General features: G+C 39.1%; 1 protein-coding gene across 1 annotated transcript; it reads right to left on the bottom strand.

The window, feature by feature from the left end:
* Nucleotides 1-160: 160 nt before the first annotated feature.
* Nucleotides 161-26,007, bottom strand: pea15 (proliferation and apoptosis adaptor protein 15). The gene is made up of 4 exons (XM_087789522.1): nt 25,665-26,007; nt 5,066-5,240; nt 4,835-4,990; nt 161-4,772 (listed from the first exon to the last, which is right to left on the bottom strand). The coding sequence occupies exons 2-4, from the start codon at nt 5,235-5,237 to the stop codon at nt 4,708-4,710; spliced, it is 393 nt and encodes a 130-aa protein (XP_087645648.1). The 5' UTR covers nt 5,238-5,240; nt 25,665-26,007; the 3' UTR covers nt 161-4,707.

Genomic DNA, 26,007 nt, shown 5'->3' with positions numbered 1-26,007 from the left:
CACATGCTTGTGCGGTTTTCTTCTGGGATCTGTCCACAGTCTTGACCAGGGTTAGAAAATAGAAAATAAACCTTTGGCTCTTTATCTTCCATGTGCATCTCAGTATTGTCCGAGACAATAGTCAGCTTTTGTAACCGATAAAAGACACGCCACACAATAATACAGGTTAGCAAATATATTTTAATATATATATATGTTTATGTTTTAGCACAATGACAAATGGCAAAATTACAGTTCAGTCTCATTGAATTCATGACAAAAAAAGCAACATCTGTAAAGTTAAACGTCCCGCAGTCTTGGAATGATCCTCCCATGAGAGTCTCTAACAGCACGGAGCCCGCGGCGTCTGACAGGGTCATGTTGGGATGTTGCTGCTTTTTTATTGTCGCCAAGCGCAGTGTCGCTCTCAGGGATACATGGCACACGTTTCAGCTCCCAACAGTCAAACCAAAACAAACAGCATTGTTTATCGAAGCAACACTGACCGACGCCATGATTGATACACATGTCAATACGTTCACGAGAAAACACTGAACTCAACGGACTTCAATAACGGTTTCTATTTATAATCCTCACCTTGTTAATCTCGCGTGTCTGCTGAAGCCTCAAAAATGTGTCAGAAAAACAAATTAGCAGCTCTTCTCGTCCTCTTTTCCCCAAAACTTAATCTTGCCGAGGTTTCAGTTTTACGCTAATCACAAAGGGTCATGAGGTGTTTATTACAATCTTAAGTTGCACTGCTGTTCTGTCACTTCCTGTTAGCACGTCAACGTCTCCCAAATCACACGGATGCTTGTGTAGTCATCAATGTACACCATGTGACTTAAGGAATTACATTTATGATGATACCTTTGCCTCAAGGGATGTTGTTGAATGAATTGAAAGTAGAAATGGATCCTTATATTAGCACTGGTTCGGATAGAAAATGTAGCATTCAGAAAAGCAACACAGGTTTCATTCCCTTACTTTAGTTTGACATTTTTTTTCCTAGATTTTTTTTAATTATATAGTAGATGATGCTTTTTACCATCGTAAATCATTTAAAGGTCTCAAGGTAAATGCCTGTTTTAATGGGCAAACATGTGACCAGCGTATACAGGAATATAACTGTGAGACAAAAGTGACTCAGTTGGCATCAGGGAGCGCTCAGAAGATACTGGAACAGCGTTTTCTCGACCTGGTTATTTCGTGGAGTTTAGGATGCGAGCTTGTGTAACTGTTACACATAAGTACTACAGAAGCTCTGAACGCTCATTTGCCGTGGAAGTCACGTGGTGTACATTTCAGCAACGCATTGACTCGTCTCCATCAGCCACGACAACCACACGCACACTCGAAGCTAGAAAATATCTCAAACCAAACGGATTGTTGAACACACACACACACTTGAAACTTTCTTACAATCTTGACCTTATCTTGTGCATTACTTGTAAACATTTGAGCTCAGATGTGAGGCGGGTCGTTGGGGCACACCTGGGTCTCATCATCGTACAGCATTCTTTTGCAAGACCTGCAACATTCAGTCATCGATACTTCACACTCTGATCACTTTCCGCTCGCCTCTTTTATCTATTCCTCTAATCCCTGCATCGACCGCCTCCCTCTTGCGTATCAAACTGCATCACACACTCCTCCCTCTCAAACCAGGTAAAACTGAAAGTTAAAATCAACAAGACAAGATTTTTCTTTTGTCATGATGTGGAACTCTCACAAGCAACGGCCCACGACACGTCTGATCAACTACAACACAACAAAGTAAAATGTTACACTGAAGTAAATACAATGAAATGAGCATCTAGTTTTTTTTTTGTTTTTTTTCACCGAGAAAAACCACAAACAGAAAGTTACACGACAGAAAGGTGTCGACGTGTCAGTTTTCACCTCTTCAATTGTTTCCAGTTAGTGAAATCAAAACAACAATATATATACTTTTATAGACTAAAATAAATTAATTCATTGTCAAAACAGAACACGTCGGATAGATATTGAAAATACATATTTACAGACAAATAAAAATAAATTGAACACAAGAAAAACATGAAGAAAATGAAAGAGTTGTGTGAGTGAACACCTTCACATTATTATATCCACTTCTTCTACTGTGTCTGTTTCGTTGGTTAAATACGTATGTTGCAGCATTTACTGAGTTGATATGTTCTTGGTAAGGAAATCCAAATCTGACATCATTTGTGACTGATATGTTGTTATATTCATAAATATTATGCACAGCCGTACGGCTACACAGGAGAGTCAGCGATGCAAGAAGGAAATATCTGCCCGGCGATGGCAGCTGTGCATTGGTTGCCATGGAGACAGCAGTAATGGCTGTTTTTGAACTAAGGAAAGGGAAACGACGGGGAGTTGTTAACAGTTCTGCACAGTCACAATTTTTTTGTATCGACGAAAAAACACCCTTCAATGCTTACACAGACCCAACATTTCACTGGCACGACATGAATCCGTCACCGACCAGAGCCAAGAACAAAAAATCACAAGTTATCTGAAAGCATTTGGTGACTGAACTCAAAATAACAGCACTTGTTGGGGAAACAATACATATTAATGTGAGGCGTCGTTCCCCACAGATCATAGCAGTGAGAGGAACTGCTTCCTTGTGGCGGGCTGTGACAGATGCAGTGCTCCCACTGGTTCTCCAGAAATATCCGCTCCACATTAAAACCACTTCAGTACGAGACACTTTTGATTCATTCTTATGACACTTGGTAATTGTTGCTCCAAAAAACATGTGTCTATGTGTTGTACTAAACTACCCACACTTTCTACACAACACTTGTGATGAGAAGCAGTCGTACAAATGCAAGATATTATTGTTACGTGTGAACTTGTATTTGAGCTCTTTCTATAAAGTTTTTGTTTTTGTCTAACCAGACAAGCTAACGTTTAGCATGCTAGCTAACCTGTTCCTTATTAAAACCGTAAATAGTTGTGAAACACACATGGATATACAGCATTCTGTTTAAAATAACTATTTGGACTTGAGGTGTGTTCATGTATAAGGTCTTGTTTACTTTCTCGGAACCAGAGTTATGATATCAGGTTATCAAAGTCAGGATTTGTTAGTATTAAGCGAAGAGATTCTGCGATGTTTTGCCTCGGCTGCATAGAAAACAACGTCTAAATGTTGAGTGTAATAATAGTCCAGATTGATGAAGGCATGTTGAACACAAACATGAGACGCTGAGATGATTCATTCGTCTGTACAGCGTGACAAGTGACTCATCTTATGCAAGATCTTGTGATTCATTAGCTAGGATAAACAAACCAGCGCTGGTTTAGTCCATCAGATCAGCAGCTTTTATTGATCGGACTGATCAGCGGGCGAAGACTTATTAGCCAACACTAGTTCAAAGCGTATACAGTATAATTTAAATAACTTCATTATTGTATCAGGTGTCAGGTGGAGATCCTTGTATGGGATTCGTGGCTATGCTTCAGAACGCTGTGTATTTTCCCGTTGAGTTCCACTACATCTGTCACAACACAAACTATCTTCTTAAAAAAAACGTATTAGTCATCATGTTCAATAGGAGGTTACACCACTGATGATCACGGAGCTAAATGCATAGGAAACTCATAAAAAACAGTACGAATCACGAAAACAAAAGTGGTGACGACAGGGTGGAACATGTCGTCAAAAAGATCTCGCTCCATGGATGGTTATGATCCACCAGCTCTTCATGCCGAGAGCCGCCGCGCTCCAACAGTAATTTAGGATCGACAGAGAATGTGATAAGGCTTCATTACAGGGACAAATGATACACAGTGTTTAAAATAGCAGTTGGAATGCCAAGTTTCAACAGTCTAGCAGGGGAACCATGGTAGGAATGTTAAAATTGCTGACATTGTTTGTTTTTTTTTTCATTTCTGAGCTCCCTCGATTCTCTTTAGATGAAAAACAAATGCTTTCATTTGAACTCTCTTTTAGAGATTTGACACTTTCTTTTTATAGTCGATTCATATTTACATTAGGGATGAGCGTCCAGCATTAAAATAATCCCTTTTTCTTCTTTTAAAAGGAAAGGCAAATGTTGGCTTTTGTTCTCTGATAGTGTTGTGACTGCTTCGCTAAAGGGAATGCCTCGACCTGAGGTGCAGCGCCCTTTAAATTGGTAGATATGCTTCATAACACAGTGTTCCCATGGCGATGGCCTTGGATCAAATCTGGAAATTCGACTAAGTGAAGCACACGTCGTTTCAATTCTCTAATATTTTGAATTTTAAAGGAATTGGTCACAAGTCTGAGTATTTTTATTTTTTTGGCTTTCTCGCACTTAAAGGTGATTCAAATAATAACTGTTTGTATAAAGGTTTACGCAAAACTATGAGAGTTAAACTGGGTTCAGACACACACCCAGATACGACACTTGCATAAACAGAGCATCATGGGATAGTTAGTCTCTCTTCATCTTCACATCCTCCGTTTGCAAATGTCTTCTCCCGACAGCCGTAGATTTCCAGAGGAAGAAGGAAACATCGCTACAATCTGATTGGTTGCGAGTATAAGAGCAAAAATGATATTGGGGGACGAAAAGAGCTGTGGTTGCAGTGTGTGTGTATGTGTGTGTGTGTACATACTGGGTGTGTGTGTGGGAGGGAGATAGGGAGGGGGGTGGATGTTGGTCAGCGGATTGGGGTGCCAGGAGTAAAGAAATCAAGGTGCAGCGGTCAGAGGCGCGGTCGTCCACCTCACACCTTTTTCGGAGGCGGAGCCAACTTGATGATCTCGTCTTCCGACGGCTGGCGGATGATGTCTGCGCGGGTGAGAGACGATCAACCTCAAATCATCAGAGAGTCTCGACACAAACGCACGTACCTTTGTATTTTTTGGCAGAAGGGATGCGCGTGAGTTTCGTGTCGATCTCATCGTCCTCGGAGATCTTCAGGACGGTGGTGCGGTACTCGATCACCCGCGTCAGCAGGTCCGGTCGTCGTGAGATCTCGAAGATGTGCTCGATATATGACAGGTTATCTGTCCCGGGAGAGAACAGAGAGTTAGTTTCACTTCATCAAGGTGAGAAGAAACCCACAAGCTCGCGCTGCTCACCCTTGGCCAGCTTGTCATTCTTCTCCAGGTAGCCGAACCACTCTTTGGAGGAGGTGATGTTGTTGCTCTGGTCCTCTGGGATGTCCTCCTTACAGGCAGACTTGAGCTGCTCCAGGTCCTCGTTGGTGATGTTTTCAGACAGATCGCTGAGCAGGGAGCTGTACTCCGCCATCTTCTGCTCAGAGAGAGGATGGAGGAAGACTTTAGGAATGTGATGACGCTCAGAGTTCAGCAGCAACAACTAAACACAGGAGCAGAGAGGAAAACCACCCACTTGCTTCCTGTGGCGGAGCAGTTAATGGTAGTAACAGGTGAGCTTTATACTCGATGACAACCCACAATATCAGCATCTTTCTAGAAAAAAGGTTGCTGACAAAATTGCCATTTTCTTCCATAATGTGCCACTGTAAATGAACATTAAATGTAGTTTATTATTCCTCTTCAACATAAGCATGGACGTCTTTAGTTTGGCAACAAAACATGATGACGGGACATGTGTGAAGTTCTTTTTAACCCTTTGTAGTCGTGACGAATACAGATGTTTTCCTCAGTGTAATATTTGAGAGCACCTTTTCATTCCAAGAGAGAGAGACAGATCTATTGAAGCATCTGTTTCATGCTTTTTTAGGTGAATAAAAAACGTGACTTGTTCATCCACCTTCAGGGTGAGCCGTTCATGCACTTGCTCTCAACCACTGCTCTTCACTAGAGACTTCGATGATGCGTGCGACATCATTGGCAGATTTCATTTTGAATCTGGCTGCAGGCACAATGACTTCTTCTCACGCTGGGGCTCGGGGAAAGATTGACTTTACAGATCAGAGCATTAAAACATTTTCGGCCAAACTATTCATATCGACACACAGGTGACTCTGTGATACAGCAAATTCATCTACAAGAGCAAAGATAATCCGAAAAAAGATAGATGGTTCCTTTTCGGGGAAAAAAGAATATTAAAGATGCTATAAAAAACATTGTGTAAATGTATTGAAATGGTGCAAATGCCATTTGAAATCTCTTCATTCTGAGCAAGCTGTGTTTATTCAGGCATTAACCATTTGACGGAGCAAATGCATTGTGTTATATAAACCTTGTGATGCAATACTGTACTGTTGCAAATTTAAAAAAAAAGCGATAAATGAAAAATGTCAAAATCAGTTCATTTCAAAATTGTGTTTAATTCCCGGTTCTCTGAAAGTTAAATCACACAAACACTCTTTATATGTACACACACGTTTCTCTCTGAGCTTTTGTGTGTCATTTTAATCCACCCCCACTCCGGCACTGGCAGCAGGCAGCTGGCGAGAGGCTCTGTGCAACATGGGCACAAAACTCTGTCTGCCTAGGCTTCTCCCAGAGTCTCCACTGATAAACACAAGCGAGTGGTGCGATGGTGACCTAAATAAAGGCTTACGTAACGTGGCCACCAGAGGGCGCTATTTCAGAGCATGTAGTTGAAAGTTTGAAGCATCTTCACGGAGATGTGACATAATAGAAGATGAACAGACTGGAGATTAAAAAAACGAGATATCTGAGATAACAAAAAGAAAATGGACACTTTCTGATTAATAATTTAGAGTTAGATTCTACATTTGAGTCCAACTGGACTGTATTTTATGTGAATTTAAAGCCACATTAATCTTCTGAAAACAACTGAATCACTACTAAACCATGTGTGGGAGAGATCACTGATCTGCATCTTCACAGCAGTGTGTTCCCAAGTTCAAGCTTCCAAAACTAGACTCTGCACGTACGCATGTCTGTCTGCATTCAAGTGAGATATTGCAACAAGCATTCTGAAAGAATGGTGTGTGTGTGTTTGCGTGCACGTCTCTCTTTGTATTTGTGTGTGTGTGTGTGTGTGTGTGTGTGTGTGTGTGTGTGTGTGTGTGTGTGTGTGTGTGTGTGTGTGTGTGTGTGTGTGTGTGTGTGTGTGTGTGTGTGTGTGTGGTGATCCCTGTGCCTCCACGACCCACGTCGCCCAGACTACTTTCTGTTTTGCACCACAATGGACCGGCGCTGCTTTTGAGTACTTTCGGTGAATAAAAGAAGTGGGGGTAAAAACACAGCCACAGAATAGATGGAGTGGCAACATTTCTCACTCGAACAGTCATCCATGTGATTTCTAAAAATAGTCGCAGGTTGAGCAGCGTCTGCACTCTTGCCATGTTTTAATTGCAATCAGCAGAAATGGTGCAAAAAGCTGCACTTTAAGAGTTTTTGTGTAACAGGAGGAAGATTAAGATGTTCATGATGTTTAAGCTTCAACATCAACAGCATGAATGAACACATAAGTGTGACCAGGATTAAGTTCTTCACCTCAAGTGAGCGTTTTTATTGACATCTACACCTGATGACATGCTTCATACTCATGTCTAGTTTCCTCAAAGCTACGCAGCTGAAATCCTTCAGTGGAAAGTGACCAAGTGAAGTATTTTCAGGTCCTAGGTACCTACACAAGACACACAATAGAATGACTCGTCACCAGCCATGCTTACTTGGTTTACAGCAGATATCAAGGATGTCAGAGGAAACAGAAATGTTGCCTGATTCTTGAACTCTTTTCTTCAACATTCTATTTCTATTCTAGTTACAACTTACTAACTTGCTGCTAATACCAGGTCACCTAAACATGAAATATGAGCTATAATAAATAATATACACTATAATAATGAATTAGAAATACTCTATAATAACATGAAAAATAATCTAGTATAACTAATAACATGACATATACTGTATAATAACTTAAAGCATGAAATATACTGTATAATAACTAATAACATGACATGTCCATAATAATATGAAATATACTTCATGATAAGTAATAACATGAAATACACTCTATAATAACTATTAACATGAAATATACTGTAATAACTAATAACATCAAATATACTCTATAATAAATAACATGGCAAACACTATAATTACTAATAACATGAAATGTACTCTATAATAACTAATAACATGAAATATTATCCATAATAACTAATAATATGAAATATACTCTATTGTAACTAATAACATGAAATATTATCTGTAATTACTAATAATATGAAATATACTCTATGATAACTAATAACATAAAATGTACTCTATAAAACATGGAATACACTCTATAATAGCAAATAATATGATATTTCCATAATAATATGAAATATACTTCATGATAAGTAATAACATGAAATATACTCTATAATAACATGAAATACACTCTATAATAGCTAATAACGTGATATTTCCATAATAATATGAAAAATATTCTATAATAACTAATAACATAAATATATACTCTATAATAACATTTAAAAAATTCCATAATAGCTAATAACATAAAAAAATATACTCTATAATAACATGAAATATTATCTATAATAAATAATAACATGAAAAACACTATAATAACTAATAACATGAAATATGATCTATTATAACTAATAATATGAAATATACTGTATAATAAATAATAACATGAAAGACTATCTATAATAACTAATAATATGAAATATACTCTATAATAACTAATAACATTAAAAACTATCTATAAAAACTAATAATAATAAATATACTTCATGATAACTAAAACTGTGTTAAGGGACATGTCAGTTAAAGACAAACAACAATTGTTCCACCTCAGAGACAGAAGACGACTAAGTTCTCTCCGTGAAAAGCTGATTGTTTAAGCTTTTTAAAAAAAATGCTAATGCTGTGAGAAAAAGTGAAATCCCCTTTTAACTCCAGCCACACCCCTCCCCAACTCTCCCCAACTCTCCCCACCCCCAGCTGATCTCCAGGACGAGCCTGACACTGTTTCTATGCATAGAGAGCCACTGTGCTTCACATTCTCATGAAAACAAACATGCTTTTGTTTCCCGGACGATGCTGCTCTCTCTCTCTCTCACTCTCTCTCTCTCTCTCTCTCTCACCCAGTGTCTGTGCTCTTCTTTACTCAGGGAGCTCTAAGTTCTACATGTCCATGTTCCTGCTGATGAAAGTGTCCACACCAGAGTGACCAGCTCTTTGCTGCACCAGTGCATCAGCAGGTTCCTTCCACCAACACACTGTATCCAGACCATGATACTCTGACGGAAAAATACTTTCATTCTGTGCATGCACCAAATTTCACTACATATTTTAGGAGCCCTTCAACTTGTCAAGTGCTTTTTTCGGTGCGCACACACACACAAAACACACACCTTCCAAGACTCCATTCACCCTCCACACCAGTAACGTCTCCATGGAAACCAGGCTTGGCTTTGCCATTAGGACTGGAGACAGTTACCTAGCGACAGGATTGAGATCCCCGCCAACCCCTTCTCACCTCCCAGCTTTTCACAATAAAAGACCCAGTTTGACCAAATAACGCCTGTGAATCGTGTCTACACAACATAAACACAGTACTCTTCCTCGGTCTATACTTTTGTCTTCACGTCTGTTGCAGACACGGACACATTGAGAGGCTCCAGACTTTAAAGAAACCATCTCCATAGCAACTAGAGGTGCATCACTTTTCACTGGTGAGCCTAACCTGCCACTACTGACTTTACTCCTTTGTTTTCTAATAATAATACAGCGCTCTGGAAGTATTACTTACTTACAATATAAAGTTAGTTAAAATATAAAATAAAAATGTTATTCATCAAATGAATAGAATAATGGCCAAGTTCTTAAAATACTTCTGCTTTTCATTCAAGTTGAAGTTCTTTTATTGTCAAATATTCATGTTGTAAGTTTCTGTGTTCTTGTCTGTGTCATCCCTAATAGTGAAGTATTTAGTCCACCCCCGATTACGAACAATCAGAGACATTTGTATTTATTCATATTTAATTATTTATTTAACTGATCATATTTGACAAAGGTAAAAATAAATGTACGATGACAAAACATGTCTAAACCCTGGACCAATACAGGAAAATAAAATGCAAATCCACCGGTAGATCTTGACTTTTTTTGCATCTTCACTTTCCCCGTCTAAATCAAAATACATGTCTTTACTGACCTTAAAAGACATTTCTGGGCAAAACATGTAAGTAAGTAAGTAAGTAATTTTTATTTGTATAGCGCTTTTCCAGACCAGGGTCACAAAGCGCTTATACAATCAAAACAATATTCAATAAAGTATATATTTTAAAGGGCAAGATAAAACAGGAGTTCCTCACTTTCATATGGAAACAGAACAAAGTGATTTGAATAAATTCACATTATGTTCTGTGTGTGTTTGTGAAGTGTTGAGACAAAAAATAAAAATACTGCTATTTTTGACATCAATCATGCGCCACTACTCTTTCAATGTCACCTGGTCTCTCCTCTGGAGGTTGTCCATGGAGATCTGGGACGAAAAGGGTGAGCAATAAGATACAAATTGACTATTGCGCTTGAAGTAAAGTGTTCTCCGTCATCTTAAGCAATCCTCATTCTATGATTTGAAGCAGGAAGTAACGTTTTAAAGGCTGTTTTCTTGAGTATATTTCAAGTGTTTCTGAGTGCTACAGTCTTGGAGGCACTGTGGGTGTCCTGCCCACTCCATGCCTTTCATTCTCTCCTGAAGCTCAACAGCAATTATTTCAAGCAAAATGTTTGAATTGACCACCTTTAAATAAATGAGATTCAATTATAACATATATTTTCTATTTTGCCTGGACATTAAGTCGTGCACTGTTTGCATTTAGGGTCCAACGGCAGCAGCAGAGTGGGAGTTAGAAGAGGTCGTGAGCCTGAAATCTGCCGCCTCTGAGAACCCTTTTCTTGGGTCAGAAGTCTCTCCCAGCAAACACAGAACTACAAAACATAGATGCTAACATGTTGATGTTTTAAAAATAGTTCTTGAAATCACAGATGAAAAGAAACTGAGCAGGAGCTGAAACTTTATGAAAAAACGGGTCCAAAAGCTGTGCATCGATCTGTGTTCAACACCATAGAAGCGAGTCGAGCTGCGACACTGCAGGCTCTCGCTTTTGCAAACGAGAACCAGATACTTCCCGCAGTGGTCCTCTGTGAAGGTGAAAACATTGTCCAGTCACAGCGGGGTCCAGTTTGACCGGCCACACACACTTGTTTCTTAGTACGCTGCAGCACTTAGTCAACGCGGCGTCACACTGGGCTCCAGGGCGAAGCCATGCTGCTAGCGTACGGGAAAAACAACAAATCTTGTTTACGGCATCATTCGTTTGCATAAAAGTGATGTTGCCGGTCGCTTCATCAATAAAAGCATAAATTTAAACTTAGACATTATTGTATATAAAAATAAAGTTCACCTGACCGTAACTTCATTAACGAAGGTTTTTGCAAAAGTGCTTCAAACTATTATTTAGTCAAATAAATATCCTGAAAAACAAGTTTCCAAGAGGACTTTACCATTTCAGTGAGATGAAAAAAACACTTCATCAGCGCCGAGGAGAGTAGACCCTGCCATCTGGTACTCACATTCACAGACACACAGTTATTTCACAATCCTGCCATCAAAAGGTCAAAGATAATTCTACAAGGTTGCGCTTTGCTTTCCAACCTATTCTTTGGTGCTCACTGCACAGCCATTAATGTCATTTCCCTTCATTCCAGCCTTTCTTTCAACACCCGCCCTGGTGCTATTCCTAACTTGCCACAATATGTTTCAATTAAATAAATCTCAGAGAAGCAGTGAAATCAGTTGCACATTTCTAGATTTCTAGAGAAAAAATCATCTCATGTCACTCATGCTCCGACATTTTCCCACTCATTCTGATGCTTACTCTCCCACGTTTCAACGCTATGATGGTCATCAATCATACGGAGGTCGAGTCCTAACTGTTGCTTCTTCACGTGCCATTGATTAAAAGTACAACACAAACGACTCTCCCACATCCCTCACTCACAACCACAGCTGAGACACACTGTCATATCTAGAGACATTCTAACATAACTCCCTTCCAAAGAAAACACTCTTATTTGCACCATCAAGTGAAGGCTTGACAGCGGTGACTCTTTGAATCAGTATTGTGCTAGAATCTTTTTAGACTGGCAGTATGCTTACCTTCTAATATAAACACTATTTGGTGCCAGTGTATCGATAACACACAGAAAGATACTATACGATATTTTGGCAAAGCTCTACTGAATATCATCGAATACAACTTCAACTTCCTCTAACGCAAAATCTTGTCGTACTAAACAAGTCGTGTCTTACTTTTACAACTTCTGATGACGACCATAAAGGCTTAAGGACGCTAGATTAAAAATATTTGTCACCGGAGAAGCGTGTAATGAGTAGTACTACTGAGGGGTCGCGTACAGTCGGAGTGACAGCATGAAGAAAAGCATGAGGGTCGCTCGGTGACTGAGCAGAGATGGACACTCGTCGTTCTCTCAGACGCTCGCGTGTCCAATGAGGCAGCGACGACTGCCAGCTCTTATCAGCTCAAAGCCCAGAGCAGAGAGGGAGGGAGAGAGAGAGAGAGAGAGGGAAGAGACGGAGAGAGACAGTGAAGAGAGAGAGAGAGAGAGTGAGAGACTAATCTGCAGCCGAGGCAGTGAAGCACCAGAGAATATAGGCCAGTGTCCCATTTTTCATTGAGGAGAAAAGAAGATTTGCTGTGTGTTAAAATAGGGGCCTTAATCTGACTATCTTCTCTCCAACAATTCTTCTGCTTCTCATTTCAGATTACTAACTTGTTTCTCTTCTGTTCTGTCACTGTGGACACTATTTCAATTGGATAAAGCAAAAAGCAACTGGCGATCACTGTCAGTCATGGATGTATGAGGTAGTGTGTTATAAAATACCTGTAATTGGGGAGCAGTTTATGTTAAAAAAAACATTTAAAATCTGTCGGTTACTATACCAACTCAAGAGACATCTCCAGCTGAGTTAAAGTTCAACTAATGTGTTGATTTAAGTGTGTCTTAAATAGATGTTGGACTCTATTGTACTCATCAGTTTGTGTCTGTTTGAACAAAACTCTCTTTTCATTGAAATATTTACATTATGCTTAAACCCCACCCACTGAAAACGCTTAGTTTTTCTGGAGATGAAATCTTATTTACCATAACCACACCCACTCTGCTGTGATTGGTCAAGCATTGAGGTTTGTCACCACGGGTCATCAATCCTGGAAGTCTGTACCTCACTCTTACTCACTTTTTTGTAACTCTCTAATGTGGAGGAGCCGATGGATGTTTTTGTTTATTTCGGTTTTTCACGTTTCTTTCTACCTCATTAGAGATAAATATGATTAACAGTATGTAGCATCATTTCAATAATGGGTCTTGAAACCTGTTGTTTGTGTAGCCTTTAATGAGTCCTCCAAGAGTTTGCTGCTGCACAACCGTTGATAAAGATTCATACTTTCACTGCTATTGCGTTATGATATTTGGTGGAACTGTGCCTTTCACACAACTGTTGCACTACACAAACAATGACAATAACCTTTAACACAATGTATCCAATGACTTTTTGTCACTTGCAAGTAGACCCACCGATGAAGCTTCTCCATCTTCTCCGAGCAGCTCTTGAGAGACCGTGTGTAGGCAGCACAACAGCTCATGCTCACACATAAACACACACACACAGTGGGCGCTGTGCGGATGTTTGCTGCATACTGATACTTCTATTTGTTGCCAATTGTTTGTGTGCTGCCAGAGGCCAAAGGTCAGCAGGGGCAGAAGCAGAAACAAGAACAACACTTCACCAAACTGAAGCCTCACTGCTGTGGTTGAACAAATGGGTGAAAGAAGAAAAACAACAACTGGCTGATTTTGCGTTCATGTTGTTGCAAATGTATTGATTAGCAAACTAATGTTGAGTAAACCGTGCGTGACAACAAGACCATCAGCCCAGTCACTAGTAAATTGTAAAACAAGACAGAAGAGGAGCAGCAGCGAGACTCAAAGTCAGAATAAAAGCAACGGCTAATCCCTTAACTTTGTTCGACTCTCAACCCTCCTCGCTCACAAATCCCTCCTCAGGCATATTTCACAAGCAATTATTGAACCATGTTCTGGCAAAATGTATACGGAGGAGGTTGTTTTACAGAGCTTGAGCTGGATGTATATATTATTTTCTAACTGCTTGACATCTCAACACTCTACCCAGACATCGACAGACAAAATCACAAAACTTTTCTTTTGCAAGTTCCATTTTTATTCACTTGACCAGTGCAGCTCAACATAACAGTGGCAGTATTATACACACAATGTTTTCAGCAGGGAGAGAGACACCTGATTAACTGTGAGAGGTGCAAACTCTATCATGGAGCCAAATCAAACATTGAATAATGAAGTTGGCAACGTCTCTTTCTTCAACGGCCAATTGCTTTATATGCCAGATGCAAAAAATGGCGTTGTTTGCTATGAGCAGCCGGTGCAAACCGAAGTGTTAAAAGTGAGGACGAGATGCATTTTGAGTCAGTAAGCTGACACTTCTTAAGAAAAAACAAATAAACATCGATCTCTTCATCTTAATAGGACAAGTGAGGTTTACTTGTTTACCAAACCAACGACAACGGATGTTTGGTGAAATGAAGACACTCGTCACAAGTCAGTTAAAAGGGCCTCTGTCGGATAGAAGGTCAAGAACCATCAAGAGCCTGTTAAATATTTACAAGACACCTGTTAGCATTTACCGTTGAAGGACCAGGCTCTGGCGTCAGATCAACTCAAGTATCAGAATAATTCATGATTGTGATGTAATGGATTTGCAGGAACATCTCTCTGTAAATAAAGTTGCTACTTTCACTTCAAAGTCTGAAGCACATGTTTTGAACATGTGGGAGCAGATCTGGTACAAATCAACCCAATTTTACAGTTTAGTTCTGGCGATTTAAATGAAAACCATAAAATCTTTTAAAATGAACTTTAAATATTTACTTACAGTCCATCAATATCCAGATACGTTCAAAGTATTGTTGACTTAGTAACCCACCTACAGCTTCCAAGTCCAAGAAATACATTTTGAGAAAATGAGAAATAAAGATGAAATGTTTAATATCCACACATCTTTTGGAAACTTTCAAAAAGAGAGAAATGGAAGACTTTCTTTCATGGTTTCACACCTGAGGTATGTAGAACAGTTCTTGATTAAAAGTGGGGATTTTACTTTAATTTCCCAACTGAATAGACTTAAGAAGAATGAAAAAGTGGCAGAAGTTCTTCCCATTTAGTTTGTCCTAAAACTCCTGCATGATCTAACATGAATGTCTACTTTACAGGAGGACAATCATGCATATCATTACAACAAAAAAACCATCAAAAGTGTGCAATGTGCCACACAGGTTAAGGGTTTCACTGTGATAATAAAGGTACGGGTACTAGGTAGTGTTTGAATGGAAACATTATTTGTCATTACAGTTACACAATCATTTATAATCAAGTGAGTCACTAAAGAATGAAGTTCAAGAAAGGAATATACGACAAATAGATGTTGAAGCACACAATGCTGAATAATGTCACGCCACAAACTCGCCACTGTCTCTGAGAACAGCTTTGACAATTCCAATGATGAGCATAAGTTCTATGTTCCAGCTGTGACGTTGAAAGTCTCAGCAGGGATAGCATCCGCATGAATAGCTGCATGAAGATCATCCACTGCATGCACGGGACACGTGACTGTGTGTGTGTGGAACGGGAAAGAAGAGGGAGTTAATCTGTCGTCGCTCAGGAAAGATGCCCTCTGTATAATCTAAATTCAAAATGGCAGACTCAAGCTAAGACGGTCCAGTTGAGATGGGACCGTGATAGGAGACGACGGGCAAGGCTAAGGTGAGCAGGATTTAAGGAGCGACACAACAATGGTTACTCTCTAATGTGTCTCAATGAAGCTCAGCCCGGTTTATTCTTGGACTGACCTCCTGAGGAGTCGAGCCAAGCGAGACATATACAGTCACGCAACACACCCGGACCATGTTTATCCACCATCCAATTGAATTCACTAATCCATTAAAATCCTGCCTTCACGCAGTTAAGCTACCGTGAGTGAGTCACTGAGCTTCGAGCACCTAATAAATATAGTCATTACAGTTATTTTTAGCCACGGTCACAAACAGCTACTGCAGATATGACTTCAAATTTTTTGTTTTTTAATAAATCCATATACTCCTGATTGTACGGAATTAGACTACAGACCTCATCTTTTATGACTACAGAGCCTAAATAGTGTAAATGTTGGGTAGCTATTCAATATTACTGTGAGGTTCTGACTGTGTTGAAAAAAAGCAACGTTACATTTCTCAATTAATTTCTCAACTTCATAACATGTATTCTGAAAGACATGTTTAAGTCATCCAAGATGACGCATTTGACATTTGAACTATTATCTCGTTGTCTTTCGTTATTCCGATTTTAATGAGTGAAACCAAAGCAGCAGCATGTGTCGAGGAGATGTTCATCATCTTCATGCACACCATCGCCACACAGCGCAAGAAAGGCCTTGTTTTACAGAAACCGTTTGAAAATGTTCCTTATTATTGTAACCCTGGATGTACAGCATGTGCAGTAGATGCTATTCTGTGCTATTGGGAACTACTGTGATAAGGTACATTTGAGTAAAGCCCTATTTCTCTGCCGTCAGATGCAGCTCGAATTTTCATAAAAGATAAACCGTACGACAATTTGAATTGCAAATGTTCTTATCCAGTCTGGCCATCAATGAAGAGCTAAAGTAGCTAAGCTTCACATCATTACTGAAGAAAAAAACTTGACTTTTAATGTAATATATGTGTTAATAAATATGTATGTGGTTACATAAGAACATAATCAAACAGCATGTTAATCAGAAACATTTTTAAATGAGTGACTCACTTATTTAGGAACCTTTTCTTAACATGAGAGCTGTCGATGCCAAACATGACGATTGTTTGTGAAATTAATATGAACACGACAGTTCTCACTCTCTAGTTTGTGTATGATTCCATTAAAAACACTTGAGATGAGATGCAATAGCCTTTATTCAGGCACTAATAACACATGTTTTAGTTTTAAGCTTAATCTGTTATGTTTTCACTTTCATTTTGGTTTTACTCACTTCCTGTACTTTCACAATAAATACAAGGTGGAACCCGAGTGCAGGAGAGACAACAGACAACTTTTACTAGACTTTCCTCTGCTCGTTTTCCTCGTTTCCTTCTACGGATTTTTCTTATTGGATTTATTGTGTTTCACTACCTTGTGCCAAAGTGTTTTAGTTTATTCTATATTAGCCATTGTTTTCAACTCCATGTTTCTTTAGTAGCTTTGGTTTTGGACATTTAGAGATTTCAGACTGTTGTTTTCTACGTTTCGTATTTATGGATTGTATTGCTTGGATTTGAACATTGTTTATTAAATTGTTTTCAATTCCTTTTGTCTGCTGGTTTTTGTCACCTACACTTTTATAAATTGTGACAAAATCTTTAGTAAAATGATCGAGAAGATGTTATCTGCGGGAAAATATTAACTAAAGCTCTATTATAAAAGTAATGCTGTATCACTGAGTTAATAGCATGTGTCTGACTGTGGTGCTTGTGTAGGTGTTTAATTGCAGCTAATGTATTATTTTTAATCAGTGTCACACACACGTAGACATCATTACAGTGTCTTCCAGGAGACACAATTACAATTGATATGATTGTTGGCACGTTGCAATGAATAAATGTGAATTCCTAGAACCAATGACAATATTCTTCATCTATACGGCGTTAGTAACAGGTATGCTAACGTGTGATACACACACTTACAAGGCTACTATCAGCTCAATGGATATTTTCAGATGAGAGTGTGAGTCAAGCACATAGTTATGTAACATTTTACAGCTCACATTCAGTTATTTTGGCTTTTTTTAGAAATTGTGTTTACAGCTGACCCTTGCTTGACAATAAAAATCATGAATAAATGTGTTCTTATTGAAGGTGTAAACGGTTATTATTATTAACTTAGTTATTCTGCTACAATATATAAGCACTTATAAAGCTCCAGAAGCCTTGGGCGAACATATGAGAGGGACAGCTTGACATGTCGCTTATGATCTAATTAACGGAAACTTTCCGTCGCCCACATAATGTGTCAGGGAGAGAGAGTGAGAAAGAGGTTAAAGACACGCAGGGTTAAGTATTAAACATTTGTAAATCGTGTAGTGTTATGTTCTCTAGGACTTTAGGGTTTCAGATCCCTTAAGAACGTTCCTGCTGATGGGAAGATGGGGACCAGATGTCAACAAAGTCAACGGCTGTGTCTCATTTCCTGATACTGTCATCGTATTTCCAACTATTAGAGAGGATCTTTTTAAGGCACCATGGTAACCGTTGTCTTGAAAAACAACTCATCTCTTCATGTCAGGGATACTATGATTCAATTGAAAACCCACCAAAAAACAGAAGCAGAGCAAGAACCTTTGATTGGTTCTCTTTCGTGGTGTACCCTCTACCTCAATTCTTCACAACCCTGGTGTTATCTCAGGGTCAAGGTGACCCGAAGACCCGAAAAAAACAAATGTGTTTGTGGTATCACTTGTGTTGTCTTTGGGTCAAGATGAACAACCTTGATACTATTGCATATGTATTTATGAAAGCCAGGGAGGAGTCAAACAGCAAGTTAAGTATTAGTAAAGCATTTGGTCTGTTTGCTATGATACAGTAAATCTATGTGTTGGAACAATACCTTCTTTTGAGTAAAACATATAAAGCTAATTATAAATTGTACCATTGAGTAAAAGAACACAGCTTCGCTTTAGTTTGATTCATTATTTTCATTCATCGAAACAGCTCTGTATTCATTAAAACACACACAAACGGTTAGACAGAAACTTGTTTTCTTTTTCACACATTTCGAAGGTGTGATTTTGAGACTCCATTGTCATCTAGTTGTTTTAATTCCACTATTCTTCCGTCTCTTCACTTCTTCCTCTCCCTCATCAGATAATTTCACACCTTTCTTCCTCGCTGCCTTCCTGAGACTCTTGACATCTTTTCATTATGTTGCTTCCGACCCTTTATTTTGATCTTGTTATCGTGTCGTAACACCTAATCTGAGCTACATAAAGGATATTGTTGTTTACGTTGTTGTTTTAAGTGCGTGAGGTTTGTGGGGGTTGCAGGGAGACTCGCACAAATGTAAAATGATTACATTTAATCATAAAAACATCAGTCGAGTACAACACTGATAGAAACCATATACACACTGCTTGTGGAAGTGAGCGACCAAAAAAGTAAGCAGGAGGGAAAGTGTTAACACACCAGAACGGCCCACAGCTCTTGATGGACAAGTGGCCAGAGATGAGCCTCTTTCCCCAGAGGAGTTATAAATGAGACATAGGATGAGCACAGCTGTTACCAAAGTTTAGGGAAGTTTTTATCCATCGCGGTCAACAGTGTGGCAGTTAGACAACCATGGAAGGTAGTTTGCTATTAATTTGAAACTTTTTCTCGACTTCAAGCTTAAAAGAAGATTAAAGATAATTAAAGACAGAAGTTATTATAATTATTACATTGTTTTGAAGTATTTACTAAGTGTTGGTCTTGGCATTACTTCAGTCCATGGTCGACCGCCAAGTGGCCCTACAACTCAAACATTTTGCATTATTATTTTCACAAGTTCTAAATCACTAGTTTAATGTAATAGTAAAGTCACATGATTATGGCAGATTCAGATCCTATTTGTAACTTTATAGAATATGCAAACAAGAGGAAAGAAGGATGCCACATGTGCACACACACACACACACACACACACACACACACACACACACACACACAGTTCCACAGCCGTGCATGGTCCGGATGCTTTCATTCTCCACAGTGGATAATGGGTTTCTTCCTCGCTGTAATACTCAGTTTACTGACCCTGGCTCGGATCCAGATGTAGAAGCAACAGGGAAAAGGAACAGGATGCCATAACATCCCCTTACACAGTGGACAAGACTTGCAGCTGCACACACACACACACACACGAGCAGCCGGAGCACCCATGACTTCCCTCACATGAACACTCATAAATTCTACATCTTTAAACACGGTGTCATAAAGTTTGAAAAAGCTGATTCACTGATTTCCCGCTAGTTTTCCTTCACAGCTTGTTTTTAGAGCAAAGACAAGAATGTCACTGGGCGTGTCAGACGCCTTTGCTGGATGAGGAACCGGAGACTAAGTCTGTGTGCACATGAAAAACATCAGGGTAAATAAAGTATTGTGAAAACACATTAAATATACCAAGTTGTTCTTATAACTACTTGAAGTCATTTTACTGATGACTATTATTTTATAACAGCAGCTCTTTGTTCAACTAGATCATGTAAACTACACTTTTAAACAGGCTTCCTTCACAAGATGAATCAAATGAAAAAATGTTGTGTTAAACCGGATATATAGTCTTTTGAACTTCTGAATAATACAACTCTGTGTGATGATCAAATGACTTGCTGTGACTACCCCTGACAGGAAGATGATTTAGTGAATCATTGAGAAGAAAAACCTACATTTTCCTTCTGAACCAAACAACTGACACATGATCTTTCAAACTAAAAAAGGAAGTGTTTGGATGATTTATCATTAACGCTTGATGTATTTATTAACCGTACCATGGTTGCAATACAAGTTCCTCTTCGACAAAAACAACTCGGGGAAAGAGGAAGTGGACGGGAAAGAAGAAAAGAGGTGAAAAAAGTAGAGCAGGAAGAGAGGGGGAGTCAGCATGACCTCCAGCAATCAGACTTAAACACCACAAACACACACACTCAAACACAAATCAAGACACAAACTGCACTTCTACTGCCAAACCCAATATAGGACACTTTAATTCACAAAGTGGTTGTTATCAAATCTTAGGCTTTTATGTTCAATTTTGTTGGAGCAGCGAAGAAAAACAGCAAAAACTGCTTCAATTTGTGCAACGATATATAACATTTTATTTATGAATGACGCATATAAGTAGTTAGATGAAATTTCAAGAAGTTATGTCACAAAAGGAAATGTAAAATTCAGATATTCCAAATACTCATAAACTCTACAACACTCACTGGTCACAAATTGATATACATTCTGAATATGTATTCAGAAAAACCCATGTTCTGTGTCTTCGCCACAGCCTTTCTTCTGTCGTACAAATGTCAGGCCATATGTGGAACGTTGGAGCACAAATCCGGGAGTAGACATTTGTGAATCACTGCTCGGTTTACACAACATCCAAACAACAGCTTTTCATATTCATTTAATTACATAATCCCTCCTGTTATTCCGGGGAGAAGATTATCTGCTAAATCATGGCCAAAGTTGTCTCAGTGCCCGAGCACATTTGATTTAATTGAACTTCCTTTTATAGCTGGAAACTGACGTACTCGTGATGCCGCACGTGCAAACTCACACGCACAGCCAGAGAGAAGGCGATCCGTAATGTCAGTTTTTCTCTCACTAACAGGGACATGATGTCAAATTGTCGGTGACTGCAGGGAATGACTCTCAAATGAGAGTCACTGACCCCTTCAAACCCGCGCACACGAGCCCAAGCTGTCCATTAAAGATTGAATAAGTCATTCAGGCGTTCACGCTGGAGAGCTGTCTCCCAAATTCATTCTGTTGTTAGCCTCTACTCTCATTTAATTCCACCGGCTTTCTCCCACACGTGCGGCCATATCTTCTTGCCGCCTTCGATTGCACCATTAGAAGATTAAGCCCACAGGTGTCCCGGAACAAGATCTCACGAAATGAGGCGATCGATCACTGAGCTTCTGCAGGGGATGTCGAACTGACACACTTTATCACATTGTTTCCATTACTGCATGTTACAGGTCTTTTATCGATCTCTATAATAACACTCCAGCAAATGAATTCTCTGCAGGAGGCCATTTTCGCTTCGCACAGTTCAGCCTTTTCCCCCTGCAGGTTATCGAGGTCATGACTCAACATAATTTGGCCCTTTGCTTTGGCACAGAAGCACCATTGTTGTTGCACGGCTGACACAATTATCTTTACACTTGCTTGTCCTTCTGCTCTTCACTGCCAAATATATTGCGAAGACTCGACTCACTGTACAGAGAAAATACTCTCACAAAACTTCTGGGATCAGCATTTTTTACAAAACCACCAGCTATGGAAATGAGCTCATGTTTATTTAACAAGAATTCTGGAGGACAAAAATGAAATGAAATTCAAGACAGCATAAAAAATGGTACCTCGTTGTCCTTCTTCTATTTATTAATCGTTTCTGTGAAATATAATTTTTACGTTAGTAGATAAGTCCAATTGATGAGTTATTATCTGGTAGATACTAAAAAAATATTGAAGACCAAATAACCCAACAAACTCTAAAGGAAAAAAAAGTATGTTTACCTGGATTATAAGCCTTATAATTAACAAAGGGAGTTGAAAATATTTATTATGTATTAAATATAGGTTCAATTTGATCAAAATTGGAAGTATTTGAATTGTCATGGAGGTCCTCTGCCCCCTGAGTACCTTCTTTCCCTTGACCTTAAGTGTGAGTTGAAAAACAAACCCAACAAGACAATAAAAATTCATTGTGCAATAAAAGAAGTTGTTTTTCAGCTTTCCCCGGGTCACAAGCTTTTATTAAACCAGTCGAGCAAACCTTATCTGACGACTTCCATCGGACACCAACACACGAGGATAGAATAAAGTACAAAAGGTCTTAATCCAGTTTAATTGAACTATATATATATATAAGGAACAAAAATAAGTTTAAACCTGCGATGTGTACAGATTTTGGGTGATGATTGTAAAGCAAAGGTTTTGAAAATAGCATTAGGTAAGATGTGGTCTAATATAGCCCAGCATACAGTCTCTCCAAAAGAATGGTATTACATAATGGTTGGAAATAACCGGGTACATGGATGGATTATTTATCGACAGAGCATAAACACACATCTTGAACTTCACAGATAATTATTGTGTGTGTCCTTCACTATTCTTTCTCTAACTTTCAGACGAGGCCTCGTGATCACAGAGCACCTCTCCACGTCGGCTACCATGTGTTAACATTAGATTGAAACATTGTTTCAGAACAACTGCATCAGCGAGAGAACAGGCGATATGAAGAGGCCGGCGTGGGCGTCACTTTGCACGGCAACCAAAACAACCACACAGCCTCCCGCTGCAGGCAGAGACTCTGAGTTGGAGGCGTGTATAGAAATGACTGCTTTAGGTGAGAACTAATGTTTAAACAGTCGCTTTTGGTGATACTATACAATCTGAGACCGGTAATGGAATAGGCAGAAGGAATAATGAATTGTTTCGGTGTTGGAAAGTTCTTAAGCCTTTTCCATGTGTTGTGTCTTCTTCCTGTGTGCCACAAGCAAAAAGAGAGAGAAAGAAAAATGACACACCACAGGGGAAGATGGATTCGACAGTGACGGATGTGTTACCTCTGTGTACCAGGAGCCCTGTCAGCGCAGCCTGAGCAACAGGAAGTTCTATTTCCACAGTGACTGGTCGTCCACTGTGGAACTCAGACTGTTCTCATGAGGTCAGAGCCTCTTGTTGGAAACACACACTGCAGTGTTAGCTTTCAGTGTGTGTGTGATCATATTAACAGTGTTGACACGAGTCGCTGTCACATTACGGTTTGTTCAAGTGAGCAGACAGCATCTGACCAAACTGAGAATTTTTTATTAAAAATTAATTAATATATTAAAATAAGTGTGCAGAACACACATTTTATTATTTCGTCCATATTCTTAAACTGGAAGCACTCGCGATATTTACCAATAGTACTTCCTGTCTGGGAAGAATGTTGCATCCACTAAAAACCAAATCAAATTACATAATTGTTTAAGTTTTTCCGGAACAATTCTGTCAAGACTTCAATACAAGATGGACGTTACAGACGAGCGGTATGGAGGTATTTGGGTGTTTTTAAATATGTCTTTTTGGACGAAGACAACTGAGCATCAGTCGCTACAGTTAAGTGGACATAGATTTTTGCCTATAACTAAATAAAAGGGATCTAAATAAAAAAGCAGATTACTCTGGAAATCATCCCAACCTTAAGTTGATATAAGGGTATGTATAAAATGAGTGAAATTTGAATTTTGGGCATCTATTAATTAAAAAATTATAGATGAAATAGTATTTTTTATATTATTGACAATTCAAATGTCAAAATAACAATTACATTCGACACAGTTAAAGTATTTTTTGTCCATCAAAGGTGGTTAAAACATTAAAACTATTTAGTAACTATTTTGTTACTACATTGTGGCAACTATTTGCTTAAGAAACTTGTTATTCCACGAGAAGAATACAAACTTCCTACTAACTTGAATCAACATGGGGTTGATTCAAGTTACATTTGTTTAACAAGGTTTCCTTCCTGAAAAAAGGTATTTGACACGACACCTGCAAACAGTCCAGCGGCGGCGGCGACAGCTGACACCGCCCACGCGAGAGGAAGCGAACCTGATGGAGGAAGCACTTTTCTGCTGTGCTACCCAATTTTTTTCCTCCTGACCGCAAAGATAGATCGATATCTATAGCACAGAGAATGGCTTCCAAAAAGCTGAGTCAAGGTACACACACTCGATAACACTTTGCAATGTGAACACTTGTATAACACCTGTGTGACCCACACTTTATCCTTCACTCTAAAGTAAAAGGAAAACACACACAACCCATTGGTACACATGTGTAACTGATATAGCATAGTGAAAAAAAACCCAAAAAAAACTTTAATTTAATCACTTTAGCGACAAAAACTATTGACCAAGTGGCTCAAATGAACAAGAAATAAAAAAAAACCTAAAAATGAGTTTAAGGTTTTAACTCGAAAAACTAATATTATTTCCATTATAAAATAACTTGAACTTGATTATTATACAGTTATTATTCTAGTCCTGTTCGTTAAAAGTACCATCGTCTCAGACATGGTAGTTTCAAGAAAGTGTGACATTTATGGACAATTAGGATGAATTGAAAATAAAAAATCCATGTTTTTGGGACTGTGGGAAGAAACCGGAGTGTCTGGAGGAATTTTAGCACATTTCAAATATGCCATTTTTTTTTTTTTAGTACTGAAATCACAAGAAAAGTGAGTCCTGAAAACAGATACAAACTCATGTTCATCATGTGAGCCTCACGACTTCACGGCTCTTTTAACACCGATTACATTTCACAAACATTTTTCTGCTTTAAGTCACATCTTAGAACTGTTGTCACTTCACATCCAACACAACTAATGTTCCCTCAATGGTGCGTTCAAAGGTAGCTGGACTGGATGTCATTAATAATTCAATGTTGCAATGCAATGTTGTCAGTAAGATATATGGCATTATATAATCCTAATCTTTGATGTATGACTCCAATTTTCTTTTTCATTCATTCTTTTATTTGGGTTACTACTTCAACAACTTTGTAGAGGGGGGCGGGGGGGGGGGCAGTAGCCTATCCCAGCTACACAGGGCGAGAGGGAAGGGACACCCGTCACATGTTACATATAAACAATTATTAAACATAAACATTTGGATGCATCTCTGTATCTTTCATTTATTTTCCTGAAAATAAAGATTTTAAAATCATCCCAAAAAAAAGTGCGCCCGTCAGAAAGAGAGTGACACTCCAGGTTTAAAAATGCAATTCCGCCAGAGAAAATAGTTCGTCAAAAACCACTTCTTTTATGAATTAAAAAAACAAAAAAGGAGGACATTACTCACCAAAGACGCTGCAAAATGAGTCAGCTACAGGCGACGAGAGGGAGAACTAGAGATAATCTCTCCCGGGGGTCCTTCCAAAATCCCTAATCTGGATTTTGGGTGAAGATCTGGTCTGTGACAGAGGACACGCGGGGAGGAAAAAAAGTCCGAGAATGTTCTGTTGACTTCAGAGATGGAAGTCTTCCAGGTGATGGTGCGTGGCTTCTGCGTGGGAGAGGAGCGCGAGCGTGAAGGTGACACGAGTGGAAAACTGCTGCCAGTCGTGGTGAGATGAAGGGATGGAAGCAGGAGCTGAAGAGATCCTGCTGCTTCTTCGTGACGGTCTGCTGTGGCGTGGAACCGG

Source organism: Callionymus lyra, chromosome 4 (assembly GCF_982586985.1).
Source record: "Callionymus lyra chromosome 4, fCalLyr1.hap1.1, whole genome shotgun sequence".
Classification (NCBI taxonomy): Eukaryota; Metazoa; Chordata; class Actinopteri; order Syngnathiformes; family Callionymidae; genus Callionymus; species Callionymus lyra.
Note: the sequence above shows the minus strand (reverse complement) of the source record. Positions and strands in the feature narration are given on the sequence as shown.

Excerpts from the sequence above, each read along its gene's own strand:
- pea15 (XM_087789522.1), bottom strand. The coding sequence starts at position 5,237 with ATGGCGGAGTACAGCTCCCTGCTCAGCGATCTGTCTGAAAACATCACC. Across the intron at positions 4,991-5,065 it reads GAATGACAAGCTGGCCAAGG|ATAACCTGTCATATATCGAG; the intron begins GTGAGCAGCGCG and ends CTCCCGGGACAG. Across the intron at positions 4,773-4,834 it reads TTCTGCCAAAAAATACAAAG|ACATCATCCGCCAGCCGTCG; the intron begins GTACGTGCGTTT and ends TCACCCGCGCAG.